Raw genomic sequence first — 17,263 nt, forward strand, 5'->3', positions numbered from 1 at the left:
CAACTCATTTCATTCCTCCTCCTACTCCTTTATCAGTAGTCATCTTCAACTCATTCCATTTCTCATCCTACTCCTTTATCAGTAGTCATCTTCAACTCATTCCATTCCTCCTCCTACTCCTTTATCAGTAGTCATCTTCAACTCATTCCATTTCTCATCCTACTCCTTTATCAGTAGTCATCTTCAACTCATTTCATTCCTCCTCCTACTCCTTTATCAGTAGTCATCTTCAACTCATTCCATTCCTCCTCCTACTCCTTTATCAGTAGTCATCTTCAACTCATTCCATTCCTCCTCCTACTCCTTTATCAGTAGTCATCTTCAACTCATTCCATTTCTCATCCTACTCCTTTATCAGTAGTCATCTTCAACTCATTTCATTCCTCCTCCTACTCCTTTATCAGTAGTCATCTTCAACTCATTCCATTTCTCATCCTACTCCTTTATCAGTAGTCATCTTCAACTCATTTCATTCCTCCTCCTACTCCTTTATCAGTAGTCATCTTCAACTCATTCCATTCCTCATCCTACTCATTTTGAGTCCACACTTACTTATACTGTATCTATGGTAACATCTCCGATGAATACTCTCTTCATAATGCATTATATGTGCATGCATATGCATAATACGCAATATAACCTATTAGCTCCTATGTCATGCATCATAATAATGCATATGTGCTTATAATTAATGATGTATTTTGTCTTCTTTGTCTTTATCTTCATATTGTGGTGGTAGTGGATGGCAGTGTGTGTTCCTCGACACGCTCTGGGTCTCTCTGCACACTGGGGACAGGTAGAATAGATCACCATGCAACTCACTGCGGAAAGAGAGAGAGGGATTAACCACAAAACTTTTATTTTAAACACACACACACACACACTCTAAAGTAAAACGTTTGACACCTTACCTTTTTTGTGTGTCACTGCATTGTGCAACCTGGGAGGGGTCATCTAGAATTTGAAAAAAATGTAAAATATATGATATTCTCCTACAGTTCTGAAGGTGACTTGATTGAATACAGTATGAATTTAATGTGCCGGTGGATACTTTTTCCTCACAGCTATGTAAAGAAAGTGGAAGAGTTATGTTTTTACCGTTGTTCTGAATGACGTTCTGAGTGATGTTCTGAGTGATATTGATGCTACCTCCTACTTCATTATTGCTGATCACTGGGGCACATAGATTGCTTCCACCCTCAGCTGTGAGGGAAAACTGGGGATTGTATGCTGGGGAGAATGGGGATTGTAGGCTAGGAAAACTAGGAGAGACAAAGAGAGAAATAGAGGTAACACTGGCCCCTGTGTCCTCACCCTTGTACTACAACACAAGGCAAAACCGACAAACCATTTCAGGGAAATTGGTCTCACCTTTGTCGACAGGGCGTTTCTCCACCAATGAGACTGTTGCCCTCTGCTATCCTCCCTTCAGTGTACCCCTTTTTTCTTCTCCAAGACAAACTTTTATTTTTGGAGAAAGCGGTTGTGTCCCCATCTTCTCTCCTCCCTTTGGAGCAATTGCTCCCCATCTCTTTCTCTCAAGTCTCAATCTACGGAACATGAGTGAACTCATGAAAATCTATTGTTGTATTCTTCAGAACTCCTAATATCTAAAACGGCAAATGTGTACTAAACCATACCAAATTAAAGACAATAGCTGTTATCTAGAAAACAGTTACAAATATATTTTACTCTTATGCATTTCAAATCCATTCGAGTTTGATAAATTGTGGAGAACACTTAACCTTCAGTTCCACCATATCAGTAGCATCTGATTTAAAGGGGAATGGAAACAGTTTAGGAAGTAAATCTAAGCACTAAACATGTTCATTTAACTTAAAAAGATCTCTATTTTTTTGTATTTTGATCGCCGACAAGGTTTATTTCAGCTATGGTCAGCGCCATTTTAAATTGCCATAGCAAATTGTCTGTGGTATTGAGCTTTCGCGCAGAGTGTATCGAAGAGAGTGAGATTAGGTGCGGACAACGAAGATGGCAACAACAGGTAGTAATTTAAACATTAACTTCATAGCGCCAGACTGTAAACTACCATTGGTAAACTACCATCGGCTGTCCAAGGAACCACAACTTTTGAAGAAGTGGCTCCATGTCCCGAAGAGGAAGGACGCTCGAGCCAGTAGGATGTGCAGACAGCACTTCGCGGAGGCAGACTTCGCGATGAAGGGCACTTTTGATGCGGCAACCGGGAGTTTCCGAATGGAAAGGAGTCATAGGCCTATGTTGAAGCCCTCTGCTTGCGCCTCCATTTGACATTAAGAGGGTTATGGTGTAGGGGTTACCGACCAACCATCTTCAACATCGCTGACTTTGGAGAGTCAAGCAAAAGCAACTGAACAGAGGCGGCGACACGAGTCAATGCAATGCCAGGAGCCTGAGGTAACGTTAACCGGTCATGAATGTTGTTGACTATGCTGACGTTAGACACCGGACAATTTTGTTGCAACTCTAGTTGAATGTAAGTCGATAATTGCGTCTGAAGTGTTTTGTGTAAAACCCCACTGCAAATAACGTTAGCAAGCAACTCAACTGCAACTAAAGTTGCAACAGTTTCTGTGTACCCGTGTTATTAGGTAACGTTAGTTAGCTAGCTTCCACCTCAGTTAAGTAACGTTACTATAATACATTTTTGTTGACAGATTTGTTTTTGTAATGTTTTGTTAGCTCCACCTCATTTAGCTAGACTGAAGTTGACATTGCTAATGTTGCTGAAAAAAAATGTCCCTGTATTTGCTGTGTGTGTGTGTGGGTTGACAAAGCATACAAGACAGGTAGCTTGTTGATACCAACTGATATTAGGGTTCAGTTGTCTTAACAAAACATTTGTTTGTTTACAGGATGACATCTTCATACCTGAAAATGTTTTCATCCTGGAGGAGACTGTGCAGGAGCCATATTTCTAAGGCTATTGTTTATTTCAAGTATATGCAGTGATTCTTGAATATAACTATAACCTAATAGATGCCTTAATTGTTTTCTACCAACAGGAAAGACTGGTTAGTACAGCATGCCAAACTGACCCCTGGGTGCCAGAGTGTTCCTGTGCTGCAGTGGAGAAGAGGTCCACTGGGACTAGAGGTCGACCGATTATGATTTTTCAACGCCGATGCCGATTATTGGAGGACCAAAAAAGCTGATACCGATTAATCAGCCGATTTTATTTATTTATTTGTAATAATGACAATTACAACAATACTGAATGAACACTTATTTTAACTTAATATAATACATAAATACTATCAATTTAGCCTCAAATAAATAATGAAACATGTTCAATTTGGTTTAAATAATGCAAAAACAATGTGTTGGAGAAGAAAGTAAAAGTGCAATATGTGCCATGTAAAAAAGCTAACGTTTAAGTTCCTTGCTCAGAACATGAGAACATATGAAAGCTGGCGGTTCCTGAGTCTTCAATATTCCCAGGTAAGAAGTTTTAGGTTGTAGTTATTATAGGAATTTAGGACTATTTTTCTCTATACGATTTGTATTTCATATACCTTTGACTATTGGATGTTCTTATAGGCACTTTAGTATTGCCAGTGTAACAGTATAGCTTCCGTCCCTCTCCTCGCTCCTACCTGGGCTCAAACCAGGAACACATCGACAACAGCCACCCTCAAAGCAGCGTTACCCATGTAGAGCAAGGGGAACAACCACTCCAAGTCTCAGAGCGAGTGACGTTTGAAACACTAACTAGCTAACTGGCTAGCCATTTCACATCGGTTACACCAGCCTAATCTCGGGGGTTGATAGGCTTAAAGTCATAAACAGCGCAATGCTTGAAGAATTGCGAAGAGCTGCTGGCAAAACGCACGAAGGTGCTGTTTGAATGAATGCTTACAAGCCTGCTGCTGCCTACCATCGCTCAGTCAGACTGCTCTATCAAATATCAAATCATAGACTTAATTATAACATAATAACACACAGAAATACGAGCCTTTGGTCATTAATATGGTCGAATCCGGAAACTATCATTTCGAAACCGTTCTGTATTTTATCTAACGGGTGGCATCCTTAAGTCTAAATATTCCTGTTACATTGCACAACCTTCAATGTTATGTCATAATTATGTACAATTCTTGCAAATTAATTACGGCTTTTGTTAGGAATAAATGGACTTCACACAGTTTGCAATAAGCCAGGCAGCCCAAACCGCTGTATATACTGTTAGGGTTTGACCAAGTATTTGTTTGCATAACCTATATAATATAACAAAGAAGCTATGCTACAATATTAAGTTTATACTCTATATGATGAGAGCATACTGCTGTGTGAGAGGAAGGGGCTCATGGGATGGTGAGTCATATGGAAAGAATGCAGATGCTGTAAATCAGGGATGTGGAAGAGCTTGTTAAAAGATAAGGGCAGGATATGGGTGAAATGTATATGCGGAGGGGTGTCGGGGTTTTAGAGAACTGTGCATTGTGCAGTCACAAGATAAATCGACTGCCAAAGATAATAACTATGCTTGGCAACAAAGATGCGTCTAGAGGCTGGGACCAGCCTGCACGCCAACGATAGGCTGGAGTAAGTCTAAACCACACCCAAGCCTCTACTATGACAGGCCCTCAGGGAGAGGGAACTACGTCTGTCAAGAAGTATTTAACCTGTTGGGGGTAGGGGGCAGTATTTACACGGCCGGATAAAAAACGTACCCGATTTAATCTGGTTATTACTACTGCCCAGAAACTAGAATATGCATATAATTATTGGCTTTGGATAGAAAACACGCTAAAGTTTCTAAAACTGTTTGAATGGTGTCTGTGAGTATAACAGAACTCATATGGCAGGCAAAAACCTGAGAAGATTCTGTATAGGAAGTGCCCTCTCTGACCATTCCTTGAGCTTCTTGACTCTGTTTATTGATGACTGAGGATCTTTGCTGGAACGTGACACTTCCTACGGCTCCCATAGGCTCTCAGAAGGCGGGAAAAAGCTGAATGATGTAATTCCAGCCACTGGCTGAAACACATTAGCGCTTTTGGCAAGTGCTCTATCAGAGGACAATGGGCTGAGGCGCGTGCACGAGTCGACCCCATGTTTTTATTTTAATTTGTCTTTGAACCTAAACACAGTTTCCTGGTCGGAATATTATCGCTTTTTTACGAGAAAAATGTCATAAAAATTGATTTTAAACAGCGGTTGACATGCTTCGAAGTACGGTAATGGAATATTTAGAATTTTTTTGTCACGAAATGCGTCGTGCGCGTCACCCTTCTTTACCATTCGGATAGTGTCTTGAACGCACGAACTAAACAGAGGATATTTGAACATAACTATGGATTATTTTGAACCAAACCAACATTTGTTGTTGAAGTAGAAGTCCTGGGAGTGCATTCTGACGAAGACAGCAAAGGTAATAACATTTTTCTTATAGTAAATCAGATTTTGGTGAGTGCTAAACTTGGTGGGTGTCTAAATAGCTAGCCCTGTGATACCGGGCTATCTACTCAGAATACTGCAAAATGTGCTTTCACCGAAAAGCTATTTTAAAATCGGACATAGCGAGTGCATAGAGGAGTTCTGTATCTATAATTCTTAAAATAATTGTTATGTTTTTTGTGAACGTTTATCGTGAGTAATTTAGTAAATTCACCGGAAGTTTGCGGGGGGTATGCTAGTTCTGAACGTCACATGCTAATGTAAAAAGCTGTTTTTTGATATAAATATGAACTTGATTGAACAAAACATGCATGTATTGTATAACATAATGTCCTAGGGTTGTCATCTGATGAAGATCATCAAAGGTTAGTGCTGCATTTAGCTGTGGTTTGGGTTTATGTGACATTATATGCTAGCTTGAAAAATGGGTGTCTGATTATTTCTGGCTGGGTACTCTGCTGACATAATCTAATGTTTTGCTTTCGTTGTAAAGCATTTTTGAAATCGGACAGTGTGGTTAGATTAACGAGAGTCTTGTCTTTAAAATGGTGTAAAATAGTCATATGTTTGAGAAATTGAAGTAATAGCATTTCTAAGGTATTTGAATAACGTGCCACGGGATTCCACTGGCTGTTGAGTAGGTGGGACGATTTCGTCCCACTGGCCCTAGAGAAGTTAAGGAAGAACTTATGATGTCATTTCAGTTCTCTGTCTGCCCTGCGTGGTGTTACAGTGAGCCCGTATATACGAACAACATATTTACCATTCAAGTGTTTGCATTAATTAAAGTACAAAGAAATCAGAAGTTACTCTGTGTTAACTGTTTTATTCCAATACCAGATTGAATTGACGCGACCCAACAATTGGTGACCCCGACGTGATTCTGGTACTGGAACTTCGCTGAGTATTGATCAGCTGATTGGACATCGCTGTCGTGGGACGGTGTGTTTCACAAAGAGTCCGGACAACTAAAAACAGGTAAGCAGACACCTATTGTTATAATAACTAAAGATCTGCATATTGGCTATATCCAAATTAATTTTGTGAAGCACCTGTTCGATGTAAGTTAACTAAATTATGAATTGTTATGAGTAGATAAGGAATATTATTGTGACATGCAAACCCGTGGTGAATGTGTTGTTATTACCTTGGTACCATAGAGTATTGTTCTGTCGGAAAGGACTATTTACACAGACAAGCACATAGACATTTAAAACCACACAAAGCAGCACAGATAAATCTTAAATAAGACACTTGACAGAGAATTGTTACAGGGTAACTAAGGATGAATGCCCCAGGGAGAGTTGGACATGTGGAAAATGAAAGGGGGCAATCCTACAAGAGAAGGGCTGACGTAAGGATAATTTACTGATCTTATAAAATACATTGTTTAGATATGCAGCAAAATTGATACATGGCTTGAGCCATGTATAATTAGGGGGAGTATGGTAGAGCAGACGATAGAACAGGTTTGGATATTACTTAAACAAAAACATTTTTTGTAGAATTTCAATTCCAACATTTGGAAATGGACTTATTGAACTATTCCGAATTAAGGGGAAGAAGAGGTGTTTAAAAATAACAGATAAGTATAGCAAATGGGTAGAAGCGTTCCCAACTTACTTGGTGGACATGATTATGGTAGCTAAAATATGAGGTCAAGATATTATCCCTAGAGTTGGTTTTCTGGGATCTCTCTCTTTAAATGATGGATGACAGTTTAGCTAATCAGGTAAAGCCTATAGAATGCCAGAGTTAGGGAGAATAGAGATACCAGAACAGGTAGACATAGAAGTTGAAGAAATACTAGCAGAACACATGAGAAGACTGTTTGTTAACCAAACCCGTATGTCCAAGAATTTGTGTCCAACAGGTGAATTACAGGAGAAGGTGATTCACTCAATCCAACCAGGAGACTGGGTGTGGATCCAGTCCCTGAGGCGAAAAGACGGGAAGCAGCCCCGTTGGGAAGGCCCATACCAGGTTCTGTTAAACCACTGCCTTTGCCATTAGAGAAGCTGAGAGAGTCACTTGGGTCCACGTTATCCACTGCAAGAAGGTATGTACACATATCCACTGCTGATCACACACAGAGTTAGGAGAAGAACCGAGTACCAACAGGGTCCGGGGGCTACCTCCTTAACGAAGATTCCCTATCCCGACCGTTCATCACTGTGTGTGCTCCTAGAGGTGTGAGTATGGGGTGGTACCTAGCAGATCGACTAAGGGCAGGAGAGGGTTGGCGGTTTTTGGGAAGAGTAGAGACTCTGAGCTGCATCATAGTCTAATCTTTTTGATACATTCAGATCCACCACCTTCTGGTACTAATCATACGATACCGTTGTCATTGAGAAGAAGTAAAAGATAAACTATATAATACACTGATGAGTGACGTACAGAATGAGGAATCAAAAAAGATCAGGATGTAGGTTTAAGGTTAACATTAAACAATTTCCTGGGGAAGCAGAGAACTGTACAGGAATTGGGGTTGGCCAGTATTCAGCCAACCCACCTCGGTTCACCTTAACTCCTGATGAGTACCAGTGTTATAGATACAAGAATGGCACCGAGAACTTAGATGATTTTAATGGCTGAAAGTAATCGTTAATGTGACTGACTTTGGTTTGAAAGATGAATAGAAAATGTTTAACCTCACAGCACCTAAAACTGATGAAGGGTGGGCTAGTACCAGTAAAGGACGCATAAGACAGAAATTACCACAAAGGGTGGTTAGGAACTTGCGGCCTGGGGTTATAGGTCCAACCAGTTCAAGTTAGTCATCAGAGGCCAGTTATAGGAGGCCAAAGTAGGCACAGGAGGAGTTTTGACCAGGATGGGAGTAGCTTTGTCTAGATGGATGCTATTGGCATCCTCAGGGAAGTTCCAGATGAATACAAAGCTATGAATCAAATATGTGAAGGCTTTACCACTACATTATTTTGGTGGTTGACAATAAATAAAAATGTGGATTGGATTAATGACATATTTTATAATCAACAGAGATTCATGAATGAAACCGGGGATGCAGTAAAGAGGTTCTCTGACCAATTATCCGCCACCTCCCTCATGACCTGGTAAAATAGATTGACTCTCGATATGTTATTGGCAGAAGAGGGCGGTGTAGGTAGAATGATTAGGTTCATTGCTGTACGTACATTCCTGATAACACAGCTCCAGATGGATCAGTGACCAAGGCCCTGGCCGGTCTAAATAATTTAGCTCAAGAGTTAGCAGAAAACTCCGGTGTGGACACTGCACTCACGGGGTGGTTCGATAGTACCTTTGGAAAATGGAAAAGTGTTGTAATCATTGTGGTGTGGGCTGCTTTCACCTGTATGAGTGTGTTTGGGTTGTGTGGTTGTTGTTTGGTCCCTTGTGCGAGAGGTCTCATTTCCAGGGTTCTGGAGAGATCGATAATGGTGCAGATGGTGAGATACGGACCGAGTCCAAGTTCAGATCAGTGGGACGAGAAATACCTACCGCCGAGCCTGGTGGAGGATTCATTCAATTATGAGGAGCCCATGATTAGATGAGACCATCTTTAGAGTTTCCTGAATTAGTTTGATTTTGTGTGAAATTTCTGAATCCAATAAAAATAGATGTGTTATAATGTATGTGAAATATTTAGCCAATCGGGTGGATGTGAAGGTTTTAAGTTCTGGGACAAAGAGTCTGTCCCATACATGTTAGGTGTAGCCCCTGCCGCAAGAAGGTCTTCTTTTTATATGTTTTTTGAATAATAATGTTCTGAATTTATCCTGTGTACTATTTGTCTTTCCTTATGTGAAGGTTTGAAGTTCCTGGGTGGCTGGTAGTCAACCTAGTAAAAGTTAGGTGTAGCTGGAAGGACTGAAGGTTTTTTATTATTCTTATTGCCTAATAATAAAAGTATGATTATTTTTGTTTGTATTGTATTTTAGTGAGTGACACCCTGGGGGAATCCTACATTTCTCTGAAATATCTTATTGTGGAGTGTTCACACCCTTTGGGTGTGAAAAGGGGGATTGTTGGGTTTTATTTCACTTATTAGATGTGATGCATTACCATTTACAGTAGATGTAGGCCTAAGTATGAACGGACTGTAATGCACTAAGAGGTTTATATTGTATTAACATAGATTGAGCAACATATAATAGACATGACTAACTGGAGGGTTGCTGGCTAGTAGGAGTGTAGGCTGAGTAGACTCTTGACACACACACACAATGCCTGGTTGTGGGGCCGCTCAAGGACAGGTGTACGGGAGGGGCTGGTAGAATGGAAGCAGAAACTGTCCTAACTGTAGCATAAAAACAGGCACTGTCCTTGGGTGTCTGACTCTCGGGTACACACATGAAGATAAGCTAGAAGACAACTATGCTTGGCAACAAAGAAGCGTCTAGAGGCTGGGACCAACCTGCACGCCAACGATAGGATGAGTAAGTTTAAACCACGCTCATCCTCCCTCTGACAGGCCAGCAGTGAGCGGGAACTATCTCTGTCAGAGTATTTAATGAAAAGCAAAGGATGTGTCACTCAGTTCTCTGTTTGCCCTGCGAGGTGTTACAGTGAACCCGTATATACGAACATTGTTATGGGTGTAAGATGGCACAGTGATGCCATCTGTTGGTAAGTGTTAATTACTGCAACTCCAGTGTTTTACCGGTGTGCTTGAAATACCCGGAGGTATTGCAATATACTGAACAAGACTGGTTACTCGCATCCATGCCTCTGTCTCGTCATTTAACATTCAAACATGGTGTCAGAGTCGGATAACTAACCATGCTTTCCGCAAATTAGAGCCACCTGTTCTGGTTTACCCCCTGAAAAATGCTTATTTGAGTAAAACTTCGCCTGACGCCGGAATTGTCCTTAGCTAGAGTGAGTTTGCTAGTTAGCTTCAGTGTTGTTAGCACCGATTAGACATGGCAGCGAACATTCCCCCTCCCGCCGTTATGAAGCTTAGCGGAGACTGAAGCACAAACTGGGATACGTTTAGAGGTGAATGGGAGGACTATGCACTAGCAACGGGACTTCAGGAAAAGGACGATGAGGTAGTGGCTGCCACTTTGAGGACTATAATGGGAACAGAATGCCGACACGTATACAAACACAACCTGAACCTAGCAGCAGCTCAGCAAGGTAACGCTACAGCTATTCTTGATGCTCTTGAACATTACTTCAAGCCAGCAAAGAACGTTATCTACGAGCGTTATGTTTTCGGTTGTTGCAAACAGGAGGACGGGGAGTCCATTGACAGCTTTGTCACTAGGCTAGGGGAAAAGGCAGCTACATGTGACTATGGTGCTTTAAGAGATGAACTGATCAGAGATAAGCTAGTGCTTGGCATAACTGATGAGGGCACCCGCAGACGTTTGCTGAGAGAACGCGATCTGACGCTGGTCTTGGCGGTGGAGACATGCCGTGCAGCAGAGCTTACTGATATACGGATAAGGTCCATGGAACTAGAAAGACAACATATGGACAATGTCAATGCTACATTCAGGCAGCCAGTAAGGAAATTCCCCTTTGCCACAGCTAATGCTAATACTACAGCCAACTCTGCAGCAGACAACCCCAATACGTGCAGATATTGTGGCATTTCTCATGGACGAGGAAAAGAATACTGCCCAGCCTATGGGAAAATATGCAAATCCTGTGGTACAGCTAATCACTTCGCAAGGGTCTGCATGAAAAGCAAGAGAAAGGAGGGTAAAGTGCACTCCATTGAAACAAACACAGATGAAGGGAACAACAGCACAGAGGATGTATATGCTAGCGAGTGCATAGGGGCACTGAGGGCAAAAGGACAAAAGTGGTTTGTCACTCTGCTACTTAATAATAAACCACAGCAATGCCAGCTAGATTCAGGGGCCACATGTAACGTTATGAGCCTTAAAGACAAAAGGAGGCTCGCGCCCAGAGACAAACTCACACAGAGTAGCACCAAGCTGAAACTGTATTCAGGACAGTTCATGACCTCTTTAGGCCTGTTTGTGACAGAGTGTGTTTTACGTGGCCAGAAACACACCCTTGAGTTTGAAATAGTTGAGGCTAGTCAACAGCCATTACTGTCAGGTTCTACATGCGAGCGCCTTGGACTTATTAACTTCACCATCCCAGCTGATCTTAACATTATAGACAATGTCCAGGCTGGGCCCCTGAGCAAGGAGACACTCCTGAGCAAGTACCATGATGTCTTCAATGCACCGGTCGAGTCAGTTCCCGGCGAAGTCCACTTTGAGTTGGACGCAGCAATCCCGCCTGTCCAGTGTGCACCGCGCAATGTACCAGTGGCCATGAAAGCAGCTACAAAGGCTCAGCTTGACAAATACGAAGCAGATGGCCACATCATATCCGTCACCGAGCCTACAGACTGGATAAGTAATATGGTCATCGTCAAGAAACCAGACAAGCTACGGATATGCATTGATCCTAAACACCTCAACCGGGCTCTGAGACGCTCACATTACATTATGCCCACGTTGGAGGATGTTCTTTACAAGCTCCCAAAAGCCAGAGTCTTCACGCTCGTGGACGCCAGAGATGCCTTCCTGCAGTGCAAGCTCGACGAGCCCAGCAGCTACATGACCACCTTTTGGACACCCTGGGGCAGGAAGAGGTGGTTGAAGCTCCCGTTTGGTGTCTCCGTGGCTCCAGAGGTGTATCAGCGGAAACAGCATGAGCTGTTGATGGGACTCAGTGGCGTGGAACCCATAGCAGATGACATCCTCGTAGTGGGCTGTGGGGACAGTGATGAGGAGGCAGAATGTGACCATGACGCCAAGCTGCTTGCCCTGATGGTCAGATGCAGACAGGTCAAGCTAAGGCTAAGCATAAAAAAGCTTCAGTTTAAAGTGCCAGAGGTCCGCTTTCATGGGCACATCTTGTCCTCCACTGGATTGAAGGCGGATCCTGAAAAAGTGAAGGCTGTCTTGGAAATGCCCCACCCATCTGACGTGAAGGCAGTGCAGCGCTTCGTCGGATTCGTCACCTACCTGGCCAAGTTCCTACCGCGGCTCTCTGAAGTGTGTGAGCCACTAAGGAGGCTCATGGACAAGGACACCATCTGGCATTGGCTCCCAAAACATGACGCAGCGGTGAGGGAAATAAAACAACTGGTCACCCAGACACCTGTACTGCGATACTACGATGTGTCAAAACCTGTCACGATTCAGAGTGACTCAAGCCAGTATGGACTTGGCTGTTGCCTCATGCAGGAGGGCCAGCCTGTGGCATTCGCCTCTAGGGCACTCACCCCAACAGAGCAGAACTATGCCCAGATAGAGAAGGAGTGCCTCAGCATTGTGTTTGCATGCCAACGCTTCCACCACTATCTGTACGGGCGCGACAATATTACCGCAGAGACAGATCACAAGCCCCTTATTGCTATATTCAGCAAGCCTCTCCTGAATGCCCCGAAACGACTGCAGAGCATGCTACTGGCCCTACAAAACTACAACCTCAAGGTGGTGTATAAGCCAGGGCCAGAGATGTATGTAAGTGACACGCTCAGCAGGGCTACTGCATCAGGCACTCACACACGCTCCATGCATGAACGACACGCAGTGTGCAGCTTACAAACAGAGCAAGTGGATGTTGAACACATCAACCAGGCTGACTACCTCAATGTCACGGACCAGCGCCTTATACAAATCAGACAGCACACAGACAGGGACGAGCAACTCCAGGCATTGAGGTCTGTGATTCTGATGGGCTGGCCCGACTGCAAGGAAGAAACTGCTTTAGCCGTCAGAGATTATTGGCCAGTCAAAGAGGAGCTCAGTGTTCAAAACGGAGTAATATTCAAGGGTCAGAGAGTCGTTATTCCCCGGTCTCTGCGCCCTGAGATGTTGGCGCGCGTGCACTCAAGTCACATAGGAGGTGAGGCCTGTTACAGACAAGCACGCGACACACTGTATTGGCCAGGAATGCAGAGTGAAATCAAAGACTATGTCAGTAAATGCACAATCTGCAATGAATATGCCACTGAGCAACAGAGAGAGACGATGATGTCCCACGAGCTACCGATGCGCCCCTGGCAGATAGTAAGTCTAGATCTCTTCCAGCACAGTGGCAAAGACTTTCTGCTGGTAGTCGATCATTACTCAGACTTCTGGGAGATTGACCTCCTCCCCGACCTCTCAGCAGAGACAACAATCAAACGCTGCAAGGCTCAGTTTGCCCGCTATGGCCAGCCAGATAGGGTAATTTCAGACAATGGACGCCAATTCTCCGGAGTTGAGTTCCGAAAATTTGCTGCAGATTGGGAATTCGAGCACGTCACTTCATCACCACGACACCCAAAAGCTAATGGGAAGGCAGAGTCCGCAGTCAAAATCGCAAAGAACCTCTGCAAAAAAGCTCTGCGAGAGGGAAAAGATGCCTGGAAAGCAATCCTGCAGTGGCGCAATACCCCAACAGAAGGCATGGATAGCAGCCCGGCCCAGCGCCTCATGGCACGGCGCTTAAAAGCAGCTCTGCCAGTAGCCAGCACTCTCCTGGAGCCATGTGTGGTGACAGATGTGCTGGTGAAGCTTCGTCACAGAAGACAGGTCTCCAAGTTCATCTATGACAAATCAGCAAAAGACTTACCTGAGCTCAGGGTGGGTGAAACGGTGCGGATGAAGCCACTACCAGGGGACCGGACTGGCCTCTGGAGACTCGGATCCTGTGTACAGAAAGTGGCACCACGCTCCTACTTGGTCGAGGTGAATGGATCACGGTACCGTCGTAACAGGGTTGACCTTCGGATTGCTGAGCCAGCACCTACTCAGAACCCTGATGGTCAAAGGGGTCGCATGACAAAAGACAGAACCCCAGCAAGTCACATGGGGCCTGAGGCACTGGGCGAAGAGCCAGGGGATCACAGGTCGGCCGCTCCCTCGCCCACCAATACTCCCCTTAGACAGTCAGGTGACACGCCTGTGCGGGAACCCGCAGTCCTCGCAGACAAGCCCCCTGTCTTTTCACGCTGTGGGCGTCTGTCCCAGCCACCAAAAATACTTAATCTGTAGGTTTCCCATTAGGGATTGTTGACAGACAGAGATAAAAGTGAAGAGAGTATCAAAATGTGTTAAGTTGTAACCTGAAAAAAAAAAAAAAAAACTAAACTGTTCATGTTGGAAATTATTACTAGGTTTGTTTTGTTAGTGAATTGACAGCTCCTGTCCTATTTTATAAAAGGAAAGATGTTATGGGTGTAAGATGGCACAGTGATGCCATCTGTTGGTAAGTGTTAATTACTGCAACTCCAGTGTTTTACCGGTGTGCTTGAAATACCTGGAGGTATTGCAATATACTGAACAAGACTGGTTACTCGCATCCATGCCTCTGTCTCGTCATTTAACATTCAAACAAACATTGCATTTACCATTTATTCTGCTTGACTAATTCTATTAATAAACAGCTGAAAATATATTCAGTAGCCTAGTGTTAAATTCTGTTCTGATACCAGATTGAATTGACGCAGCCCTAACACTCTATTTAGTGAGTATTCATACCCCTCTAGCGACACATTTTCAAAAAAGCGACTAGCGACAGATCTAGCGACTTTTTCTAGTGTTATTGGAGACTGACGTGAAAGCACGTATCGTTCTTACTCTTCTCAACGAGCAGCGGGTGCTGCCGTGGGCCCCACTGGGCCCAGGCCCAGTCCTCGCGCTGCAGTCAGAGCAGGAGATGTTCACCCCTCCGCGTCCAGACTACAAATGAATCGCGCATGCGGGAAGCCGCCGCTGGCTGATCCCGCCCTTGCTTACATAAAAAAAATACAATTAACCTGAATTAGTGTCAGACTAGTTACCATAATTTTCTCACATTGCCATTGCCAGTTTTTCTATTGTCTCTTTTTGGTCCATTTAGATTGTTAATGTATTCCTGTTATTGTATACCTTTTTTTTTTTTTAATGTTATGGTTAAAAATGTTAATGTTTTACTGTGACTTGTTGTAGGCTCCTAAGTGGACCATAAGGTTAAAAACCAAACCAAATTAAGAAAACTAAACTAAAAAAAACAAAATAAAAAACGAACTAACTCCGCCAGAGTACCTCTTTTGGGTCACTTTTGCCGGTCCCAAGCCCGGAAAAAGGAGGAGGGTTGGAATTGTGACATAAAAAAACAAGAATCGACAGAAGAAAGTTAATTTGTAGTTCTAAACATATTCATGTTTTTTACTCACTTTTTGTCCCACAATTATGCAAATTAGGCGATGACGTCATCTAGCGACTTCTAGTGAATTTTAGGGACGGCCAATAGCTACTTTCCTTACTGGGTAGTTGGCAACACTGCAATTGTCTGGCAGCATTCCCACTCACACCTGTTAGTTTTGCTACGCAGATCCTCTAGCTGAGGTGTTTCAGGCGGCATATCTGTGTTGTTACTGCTACGAAAAAGAAACTTTGATCTCGGGCAATGATCGGCTCAAACATGAACGGCTTCAGTAGGTTTATTGGCTCCCTAACTAACTAACATTATTTCATTCTCTGTAATAAACTCATTCTCAGACTCGGAGCTACTTGGTAAATTCAGCCATTTTTGGGAGTTCCAACATTTTCTCTCCTGCCGGTGACGTAACAATGCCAATATGGCGATTTACAGTTAGCTGGCGTTATAAATCCTAGTGTTTCCATTCCTCTTTATGGTGAAACTAAATATTCGGTTCAACAAAGATTTACTTCAAAAGTTACTCCAAAACAAATCTAATATATTGTAATTATTGAAAGAAGATCCTTACCTTTCTGGTAATAGAAATTTACTGCGGTGTGAATGTCTTGTTATTGTGTGTATGTTTGTGTGAGAGAAAGAAAGACAGAGAGCGCGAGAATGAAAGAGAAAGAGAACTATCTTGGCAGGTTGTTATCTTAGACTCAGGGCACAGTAGGACTGTCAGCAAACAATCTCTACAAAGATAAGCGCCGTTCTCAAAAAGTCCCCAACAGTAGAGTTCCAGATGGTCCATTGTTTGGCTAGTACACTTTATATTCTATTAGATGTCTTTGAAGTGTGCACATACTATTTCTCTGTGTAGAAAACACTGATCCTCTTCCAACATTCACTGTTTTTCTAAGTGTACAACATACGTTTTCTCAGTATACCCCTAACTAAGTGTTATTACCTGTTGCAACAACAGACCTACTCTCCTCTTCTTTCCCCCAAAGCTCTCTTACATTAGCAGTATTCATATTTCCTCTAACTCAACATCTAATTAACATTTCAAATTCCTAATCAAATTATATTTTTATCACATTTTCCAACAGCACGCACTCGCACACTAAAATAAAAAAATATTTTGGGCAGGATAAATTCTCAGTGTGAAATACTAAAATCAAATCAAATTTATTTATCTTACATCCGCTGATATCTCAAAGTGCTGTACAGAAACCCAGCCTAAAACCCCAAACAGCAAGTAATGCAGGTGTAGAAGCACGGTGGCTAGGAAAAACGAATAAACAGTTATCTTTTCAATTGTGAGTTTTGCCATTATTTTTCCGTGAAGGGCGGAGTTTAGAGAGGCGTAGACAATGAGTCCATTGGTCCGATTGTTTTGGAGTGACAGTTCGTCTTAACACAATCAATGAACATGATAGACATGCTTTTAAGATCAATTGGATAAAACAATTCCTAAGAAGACCCACTTCTATGTGGAATTGTATTCCTCATCATGTCTTCTCTACTTTTGGTGGCCTTAACTTCATGTTGGTTTGCAATTATAATATTGACAAAGTTCCAGTGAAACTTTCTGCTTTTCATCGGCAGGTTTTCTTGTCATGGTCCTTAATTTATAAGCATAATTTTTCTCCACAGAGATATTCTATATGGAATAATTGGGATATATTGTATAAAAATACTTATTTGTTTTTAGAATATTGGTTCTGAAATATCC

The 17,263-nt window shown here is 42.7% G+C and overlaps 1 protein-coding gene across 2 annotated transcripts in view; it reads right to left on the reverse strand.

Annotated features, from left to right (window-relative positions):
- Positions 1–16,736, reverse strand: part of LOC115207687 (NACHT, LRR and PYD domains-containing protein 12) — a 33,954-nt gene extending 17,218 nt beyond the window's left edge. The window contains exons 1-4 of one of the 2 annotated variants that reach the window (XM_029775061.1): positions 16,115–16,394; positions 1,372–1,550; positions 1,099–1,262; positions 913–954 (exon numbers count right to left, since the gene is read on the reverse strand). In XM_029775061.1, coding sequence (XP_029630921.1) covers positions 913–954; positions 1,099–1,262; positions 1,372–1,529 — 364 coding nt within the window. In that variant the 5' untranslated portion in view covers positions 1,530–1,550; positions 16,115–16,394. Of the gene's footprint in view, positions 1–912; positions 955–1,098; positions 1,263–1,371; positions 1,551–16,114 lie in introns of both variants that reach the window. The other variant, XM_029775070.1, reaches the window with a different exon arrangement.
- Positions 16,737–17,263: the final 527 nt, after the last annotated feature.

Source organism: Salmo trutta, chromosome 1 (genome assembly GCF_901001165.1).
Source record: "Salmo trutta chromosome 1, fSalTru1.1, whole genome shotgun sequence".
Lineage (NCBI taxonomy): Eukaryota > Metazoa > Chordata > Actinopteri > Salmoniformes > Salmonidae > Salmo > Salmo trutta.